At 36.7% G+C, this 9,920-nt stretch overlaps 1 protein-coding gene across 1 annotated transcript; it reads right to left on the reverse strand.

The window, feature by feature from the left end:
* Positions 1–832: 832 nt before the first annotated feature.
* On the reverse strand, positions 833–6,977 carry LOC145671448 (histone H3-like). The gene is given in 5 exon segments (XM_081740638.1): positions 833–870; positions 873–938; positions 941–1,112; positions 1,114–1,227; positions 6,879–6,977. Coding segments are annotated over 5 exon segments (489 nt in total).
* Between the last annotated feature and the right edge of the window lie 2,943 nt (positions 6,978–9,920).

The following is a 9,920-nucleotide window of genomic DNA, read 5'->3' on the forward strand; positions in this document are numbered from 1 at the left end:
GGGTAATTAAACCAAAACTCATATGGGCGTGTATTATGATTATTAAGCTATTACTACACAAAGGTAATTAAACCATAACTTTTCATATTCGTGTACACAAAGGCAATTAAACCATAACTTTTCATATGGGGGTGCACAAAGGTAATTAAACCATAACTTTTCATATGGATGAACCCATATAACACCATACCTTACGACTCTGACACTTATTCGCATTACTCCGGATTAAAAAAAAAACTTTACCAAAGTAGAACATTTGTTTCTTAAAACTGAAATAATTTGTAATAGTTTCGACAACTTAACGTTGTGTTCAGTATTGGGTATGCACAAAGGTAATTAAAACTCAAAGTCCATTTCACCATATATTTCATATGTTAATTTTATTGGGTTTTAAATGATGTTATTTAAATTAATTGAAGAATTACGGATTACATTTTCCAATGCTTGACAATTGAAGAAGAAAAAAGAATCAAGTGTTTTTTTTTTTTTTTTTTTTTTTTTTAGTGTGCATAGGCTCATTTGACACACCTCGTAGCTACGCCTATGCTACTTAGGAATTATAAACGTGAAATGAATTCACGTTAGCTTTTCAAAATTAACACGGCCCCTTGGTCTGACTGTTTGTGGTACACAGCCCCTTGGCCTGCAAGATTCCCCACAGGCAGGTTTTAGGGCACAGGTTGCTCATATGAGAACATAAGGGAAGACAATTTTACATTAAAAACTGGGCGTCGTTTGTGAAGGATAGGCTTTTTTTTTTTTTTTTTTTTACCCCCTGAATTTGATATATATTTGACGGATTTAGTTTGAACTAAATACCAGAACTTCAAACTTAGGCACGTTCTCCACGGATACGGCGTGCAAGCTGATGTCCTTAAGCATGATTGTGACTCTCTTTGCTTGAATAGTACACAGGTTGGTGTCGTCGAAAAGCCCTTTGCCACCTGTAAAGCCATAACAGCTGAGCTTTCAAAGCGAAGACCTGTCTTGAAATCTGAAATTTCACGAACGAGTCGTTGAAAGGGCAGCTTTCGGATAAGCAATTCAGTGCTCTTCTGGTATAACGACGAATTTCTCGCAAAGCCACCAAACCTGTAACGATGGGGCTTTTTAAACTCCACCGGTAGCTGGAGCACTCTTTCTTGCAACTTTAGTGGCAATCTGCTTTCTAGAAGCTTTGCCTCCAATTGATTTCCTAGCTGTCTGCTTGGTACGTGCCACTAAAGCCTATATATATGTATTTTAATCAATAGTGCAATATTGTAATATTGAAAAACATAAACACAAAATGTATATCCCCGCGTCCTAATCTCGTCCCCCAGTCTTAAGTAAAATCTGAAATGATGCTACTGATTAAAAATAGTGCAATCAAACCGAAGAATGGTAAATTTGGGGGGAGGTAAATTTTGGAGGCAAAAGGTAAATTCAAGTAGAATGGAAAATTGGGTGGAAATTGTATATACATTTAGAAAAAAAGAATGTAGGCTATTAAATTTAGGGGGAGTTTGACCCAAACCCTTGGGGGGATGGATCCTCTAGGGACCTGGATGCATGAATTGAAACGAATATGGAATATATTGGCTCAAACTGACAATTTTATGGTTAGAATGTATTACTTAACAAAAGAAATACGACAACACAATAATTAACAGGAAATGCCCGGTTTCAAAGACACGCTTCACCACTATATCATACCGATGCGTAAAATTTCATTTGACGAAGACAGGTTACCATTACACATAAGTGTTCGTAATCGACCGCTTCTATTGTTGAAGTTCGATCAAAAAGCGATATTATTTACTTATTTATTTATTTTCTAGACTAGTTGATAAGATAATGATACCCAAAATAACATACGTATGTACACTTGCTGAAACTCGTAATTACAGTAATACATTTTCTGTTCGAATCAGCACCTTGTCAATGATGAATGGGTGCAACAAACTGAATTAAAATACCCAGCCCTGCCCGCAAGGAGGATTGTTGCGCGTGCAGAATGAGGTCACGTGACTATAACCACCTGCTTCTGCAACAGACTTCTCGTTTGGATAACTCGCATGAAACAATTCCAAAATTTTCTTGATTTTTTTTTTTTTTTAATTCTTCGCCTAAGCGTGTTTTTGATGTGTAATTCTTGATTATCACATTGGAGCACCTCCTTTGACAAGTTACAGGCCTACCAATCACTGCCTTTATTATCTTTTTTTCCCCCCCCCCATATTTATTATCCTCAGGCGTTAATTGAATTTACAATTAGTTCTTTAAAAGCACGATAGCCAAAAAGGAATTCTATTGGAATGCGAGTCAGAATGATGGATCGATTTAACATGCAAAAGAATCAAAGAAAATGGTTAGCATTGCTTTTTTTTTTTCTCGTTAATGTAGGTATCGCCTTTATTTATGTGGCTTAAATAATTGTCGCTGTTAGCCACATTCTCTTGTACTACATATAAGCCCTCCAAGAATATTGGTGTTGTCTTTTTTATTAAGTAATTTATATTCTCGTTTGATAGATGGGAAGAATGTTTTAGAATTTTTTAAAGAGAAAATCGGTTCACAATAACTAGTTATTTCCGGTAATAATCCGTGGAAAACAGCTTGAGAGAAAAATACTGAATATGTTGAAAAGCTTGTGGCCAAGTGGTTAGGGCGCTATAGACTGTTATGGATTCGATTCCTGATTGATTACGCACTTGATTTAGCACGTGAGGTTCGATAAGAACGAAGCCAAAGTAAATGGAAGTTGGAGAACGTAACTAATTCTCAAATCGAAATTGAAATAACCAAAGAAGAAACAAACGATTAGCCAATTGAGATATCCAGAAGAACAATTGTCAAATAACCCCCTAATACGTCTGCTATGGCATTGTTCATTAAACTTACATTTACTCTGAAAGCCGAGTGGAGAGTGAAGACTCAAACGAAATTTATTTCTGGTTGCATGGGAATTGTAGATTTACTTGCCGCTCTCTGATTGGCTGCTGTTGTTTTCCAAAACTCCCCCCTATTTTCGTCTGCATTGCAGTCGTGTGTGGATAAAATCAAATTGAAAAGAAAGTAGTGCAAAAAAAAAAGAAAAAAGAAAAGAAAAGAAAAGAAAAATGAAAAGAAAAAAGAAAAAAAGTACAGTTTGATCTATATGAAATAGCAAGTTAGAAGAGCATAATGCGCACATTTTCGTAACACTACCACATATGATAATGTTAAAATTTCGCATGGGTTATTGAATAATAAATAATTACATTGAATAAGCCACAAACCATAGCAAACCTATATCCTGTCAATAATTGAAGACCTAGGAGGAAAATAATCACGGGCATCTCTGGCGGAAAACGACGGGGACGCGTCCCCCCAATATTTTGAAGTACAAAATGTTCAATATTCTATTCTAATTTAATTTATTTACTAACGACAGAATAACATATAAATAATATTAATTACATTTATTTGCAATATGATATTCAGGCTCTGAAACGATCATAACAACAGTTCTTGATATGTTCAGGGAAAATAAAGGTAACAAATGGAATCGAAGGTAATAAACAGGTTGGACTAGGTACTACCATTCAAATTAGTTTTTTTTTTATGTTCCCCCCAAATTTTACATACCAGAGACGCCAGTGAAATAATGATACCCTCAAGGATGTTATAAAATAGAGGATCTGCCCATACATATGTTCATCATATGAACTCAATGAAGAAAGAAAAAAAAAAAAACGAACATCATCTGAGCCGGAACGTCTGATTGGCTACTGTCGTTTCCGACATGATTGTTGGCCCGAAACATTGCAATCTTATTGGTGCGGAGTGAGCAGAGCAGTGACGTATGGCTTCACGATATTTTTTTTTTTTTTTTTTTTTTGTATGGACAGATCCTCTATTTTATAACCCTTGGATAACCCTCAAAATCGTGAAAAATGAGTGAAACAGCCTATACTGCTTATTACCAGTGGGTCTGTAAACCTCGAAGAATTACCGAGTTTGGTCAACAGACGACAGAGATATGGCCAGTTTCTTACAGGTTTCTCAATAGTGTTCCATTCAAAGCCATTTATCTCAATATCATGTCAGTGTGGGATGTCATTATTTCCCCCCGAGGTCTTCAATTTTCTATCCATCTAACTAACTAACTCTTTGTCCTAGCCTATTGAACCCGGGGGTTCAAAGCAGCGTTCACAAAAACTCTTTATTGATTTTGTCCTTACCCAACTGGGTCCAGTTTTTACTTTGTATTCCTATTTCTGCGAGATCCATCTTAATATTGACCTCCCATCTGCGCCTAGGTCTTCCTAATAGTCGTTTTCCGATTGGATTTTCAAGTCAAAATTTTTGAAATTGTTCCTGCTTTCTTCCATTCTGGGTATGGCCTGCCCACCTGAGCCTCCTAGACTTGATAACCATAACTATGTTTCGTAACCGGTATAAATTATGCAGTTCCTCGTTATGAAGTTTCCGCTATTCCCGATTCATGTTCTTCTTGGGTCCGAATATCCGTCTCAAGATTTTATTCTCAAATACTTTTAGCCTGCGTTCTTCTCTCAAAGTAAGCGACCATGTTTCGCAACAGTACACCACAACAGGCATGATTATCGTTTTATATATTTTAAGCTTCAAATTCCTCGATCGAATTCGCGAAGACAGAAGATTTTGAACTGAATAATAATCCGAATTCCCTGCTTTCAATTTACATTTAATTTCTTCGTGGATATTATTTTGCTCTTATTGTTATTAATCTTAATAATTTTCTATCTTCAGGCATAAACAACGGAGTTCAATCATTCGTGTTAAACAGTAACGTAACGCTAGAGTTTTTTTTTGTGTGTGTGTGTGTGTGTGTGTGTGTGTGTGCAGATTAAGAATACGGGGAAATTTAAATTTTTTTAAAAAATACAGGTAAAATTTGTTAATTCAGGAAGGTAAAGCAATGTTTAAGGAAATTACTTATGATGGTGAACAATATGTAAGTCATCTGTAAATGTAAAAACAGCGATGAAAAAAAAAAAAGAAAAAGAAAGAAAGAAATTCCGGCTGATTTTTCCTTCCCTTGTTACTAGAATTCTTTCCGAAACGCCATCAACAGTTATGAACGCACCATTTCACCACGAAATTACGATATATATTAGTTGCCCTTCCGGTATTTATAATCTTTGGTACTCCAAAAGACTTCCCTATTCTTTGTGTACTATTATACAATATTGTTGAGTTGGTCTTGTGTATAAGTATGATGTAAAAAGACAGTGCAGATGTTCGGTTTTTCCAGTTCAGTGCAACCAAAAATCTTCGTTTTTTTCTTTGTCTGTTTCAATAAAATATAATTTGACAGTCGTACGTCTTCCTTCCGTGCAGTAACGACAACAATATCCAGCAGGAGACCATCCAGCAAAACATTGGTGCTCTTCTTTTGGTATGATGTCATTGTTGAATAAGAATGAAAGAAAAGCATAAAGAAAAGGGCAAGCAACGCTGAGAAAAAAACAGGAAATATGAAAAATGTGTGAACAGTAGGAAGATGATGCTTTGCTTTCTTCTTCCTCTTCTTTTCTGCCAGGAAATAAACAACATTTTGGAGGGATTTTTTGGAAGGAGGGTGGGGAAAGAAGATCTTCGTCGTGCGAGTTCTGTCTTTCTTCTCTCAACAGCCTGTATCCTCAAGTATTCCATCCTTCACTTCAAATTTGATGTTATCTCTTTTCTTTGGACAGAAACTGCTTTCGGTTCATTCTGAACTCTTGAGGAAAACAAGATGGCCAAAAATAAGCAAGTGTATGTGACACTGTGCAGAAAAAAGTTGAGGACGAAATAGCAGCAAATTAACATTTATTGCTAGTGAAGAGTCGTCACTATTATTCAGGTGTTTTTTAGTAGTTCACACGAAACAATATTTCCAAAAACAGACATGATAGATTGTTGAGAAACTGGATTAATACATGTATATTATGGTATACGGGAATTCTAGATATTTTTCACGTATGGCAAGATACCCCCCCCCCACTTTAGAAAATTGAAACTATGACTAGGTCATTCGTTTGAACTACGTTTGTACCGTTTGTACCGAAAATATTTTCGTTTGTATCATTTTCCTTATAGGATTACCTGAGAGGTCAACTGGGGGGGATATCTTGGCGCCAAGATAGCCCAAATTGAAAGCCCCCCAAGATATCCCCCAAATATCATCCCCTCTTTCTCGAAAACTATCAGGGTACAAACAAAACTTTTTTCGGTACACACGGTACAAACCATTTGCTTTCGAATGGTGTATTTCATTTTTTTGTGCTGTGATACGGGGGGGCTATCTTGGCGCCAAGATAGCCCCCCAGTTGACCTCTCAAATAACCCTATAAGGACAATGGTATAAACGAAAATATTTTCGGTACAAACGGTACAAACGAATGACCTAGTGATTGTTTTAATTTTCTAAACTGGAAGGGGGGGGGGGTATCTTGCCATACATTATTTTTTCCCGCACTAAATTTGAGGTCAGTGTTCCACAATGTTTTTCTAATTGCAGCACAGCATAAAAAAATATCCAAGACTCAACACGGCACACCAAGAAGTTATTGCTCCTCTTTAAAATATATTATATGACACTATTAATATAAATACGTATTGTAATTAATCTATATTATTATTATTATTATTATTATTATTATTATTATTATTATTATTATTATTATTATTATTATTATTATTATTATTATTATTATTATTATTATTATTATTATTATCGAATATTGAACTTGAAATAATTTATAAACATGAATTAAAATTTATTATGGCACACGAATCCATAATTTATTCCACTGTGGAAGATAAACTTTTCTAGTTCTGTTAAAGTAAATATTTGACGTCATATTTTCAAAATTGGTAACTGCATGTACTTGGTTGATCCAGGTGGAATCATTGGCAAAGTCAGCTGCATGCATTTCATCATTGTCTGCTTTGAGTCTTTCCCTCTTCAATGCCTTAATTTCAGCCATCAGCCAGAAATCTAGTTCACACAAATGTGTAATTAAAAATTTACTTGGCGATTGATTCTGTCAGCAGAGAAAGGAATGTTTGAAATTTGGCAAACAGCTTGGCTTAACAGCCCTTTCTGTGTTCCTTAGCCTCTCCAATGCCATCTGTTAGCGACTGTCTGAACTACGTTCAGTCTAGCGACGAACGATACGCGCCTTTTATTCACGTGACTCCTCAGTTGGCCTCATGACACTGGGTGGACGCCGAAAATTCGGAAGCATCGGCCGGGAATCAAATTCGGAACGTAAGTGTAACCTTCTAACCCCTCATGTATGTCTACGGTGCCCCTCATGTATGTCTTATCTTCGAAGATTTTCTCGTTGTACACTAATTGTAAATTATTGTAGTTTATTTTTATTTAAAATTAGAGATGCGCACGAGACGGAGTCGAGACAGGATTTTCCTGGCAAAATTCTAGTCGAGACACGGCTCTTCCAATAGAGAAATATAAATTTTTCGAATCGAAACATCACTTTTACAGCACATTTTCGAGACGAGACATCCACAAATCTTGTCTCGTGCGCATCCCTATTTAAAATGTACCCTATAACTCCCTCCAAAATAGTTTTTTTTTTTCGAAAATCTTGGATATTTTTGTAAGTACAATCGATAAATAGGAGATACGGTAGTCTAGTGGTTACAGCATTGGACTCATGTCCACGTGGTCCGGGTTTGATTCCCGGACGGTGCTTCTCAATTTTCGGCGTCCACCCAGCGTTGTGAGGCAAACTTGGGAGTCACGTGAATAAAAAAAACGTGACAGTCATCAGGTCCAGAAAGCTCCTGATGCGACGACGACATTACGACGATATGTTAGAGACAGGGTGACGCAGCGTGATCGTCACTAGACTGAAAGTAGTTCATCCGCTCGCTAACAGATGGCACTAAAGTGGCTCAGGCCCACAAAAAGGGCTGTTATGCCAAATGGTTTTGTTTAAAATAAGTAAATATCGCAGAATATCTGCATCGATTTGGTTTTGGTATCAAGAGCGTACAGAACGACCAAAAAATTTTCAACTAAGAATCAACGTTTCATATAATAGCATTTGTTGGATCGTACAACATTCGTATTTTCGTACCACGCCAGAGAAGAAGAGGAACTCTTTCTCATCTGGCAACACTTGCGCTGCTTCTCTTTATTGTCATTCTCCCAGTATAGTACATTAACCACTGGTCCTCAAAGAAGGAAAAATAAAATCGTTGAGTCAAAATACAATAACAAAGAAAGAAAGGGGGGAAGAAATAGGCAAAATCCTCTTTTAAAAGCTCACACCACACTACACAAGCACGAAAACATTTCAAATATGACTGAGATGAGAACAACTTAGGAAATCTTGGATTGGAAGTTTGCACTGTTTTGAATAGGATGTTTATTTCTCTTTTTGCTGACCATTGGTGCCCACATACTGTTTGATTATGGTTAGTGTTCTCGTGTTTACTTTAAAATAAGGGTTTTGGATGGAAACGTGCTGAGTTGTTGGCAGTCGTATTGTATTCATGTTTGCGTTAATAATACGTAACACTTTTCTTTTTTTCATTCATTGAAGTGTAGTGACTATACGTCTTGCAACAAAGTTTTCTTTCTCTTCATTTCAGATACTAAAATAAATAAATAAATACAGTGCACGTACTGGAAGTCACGTTAAAATTTAATACCCAGTTTCGTAGATATAGTCTTGGAATTACTGGCAGAACACTTTTCTCAAATTGAAAAAAATATTCGACTACGTCATATATCCAAGGACTTCTTCAAGGGACTTGATGCTTTTACTATGACTTGGACCCATAATCTAGATATTTATTAATATTTAGATGAACTATATTAAACTAGCAAAATCTCCACGTGTTAGTGAGGGTCGGGGTAAGAGTGAGGGGGAACATGGGGGAACGTCGTTACCCCACTTCCTAAAAAATACAATGGGCAAAGATAGGCACGGGGGACGGCTAAACGTCATGCGTCCCCTTACTTTTTCAGGTCCACTTTTACACCTGGACCCGCGTTTCTCCTTCTGTGCCTTTCACGTAGAATTCCAGTGAACTTGCTCCAAAATCCAACACGTCTTCTGAGCATCTTAGTGGACAACTCCATTTATTTATTTCCATGTACGTCAGATGAGCTCCTCCGTGGCTAAGCGGTTAGCGTACGGGCCTTTGGCGCGGGAGACACGGATTCAATTCCCGGCGGGAGCTCATGTGGTTCGGATTCCACATTAATCAGTAGGTCCCGTCTCATATAACCTCGTTGCTGAACGGGGCGTTAAACTCAAAATCAACTCAATTCCGTCTACGACAAATGTCTGAAAACGCTGAAACACTTTCTAAATTATTTTAAATGAAAAGATTAAGTGCGAAATTTAATTTTTCTAAACTGCAGGGGAGGTGGCACGGTGGGTCTGTGGTAGAGCGCTTACCTCTGTTGCATGGGGTCCCTGGTTCGACCTCCCGGCCAAATTAGTTTGTGATGGACAACCTCATGTTCGGGGGGTTTTCTCGGGATACTCCCGTTTCCTTCCACATTCTTATTCCACCAATTCTTCCATTATCATCATCATTATCATTCACTTACCTTAATCATCCATCTCCCTTAGTCTAAAGGACATAATGTAGAACATAGGAAGTCTTACTAACTCACCACCTCGGCCGTTAAGCATGTATTATATTGTATGAGATAGAAAGGAAATGATCTTAAAATTAATGAAAAATAATGAATCAGAGTAAGAAAGTGAAGAGAATAATATGAATCTCACATTTATGTATGAATTTATGTTGGTAGTTGAAGCGGTCAATTTTCTCTTACTACAAGTATGTGAGGTTTTAATCTAACCAATATTTTTTTCTCAGATGAACTCAAAAATTCTTCTAAGCTCAAAAATATTTTTAACCCTAAAATATATTTTATTATT

The sequence above is a fragment of the Thermobia domestica genome, chromosome 15, assembly GCF_964235325.1.
Source record: "Thermobia domestica chromosome 15, izTheDome1.hap1.1, whole genome shotgun sequence".
Classification (NCBI taxonomy): Eukaryota; Metazoa; Arthropoda; class Insecta; order Zygentoma; family Lepismatidae; genus Thermobia; species Thermobia domestica.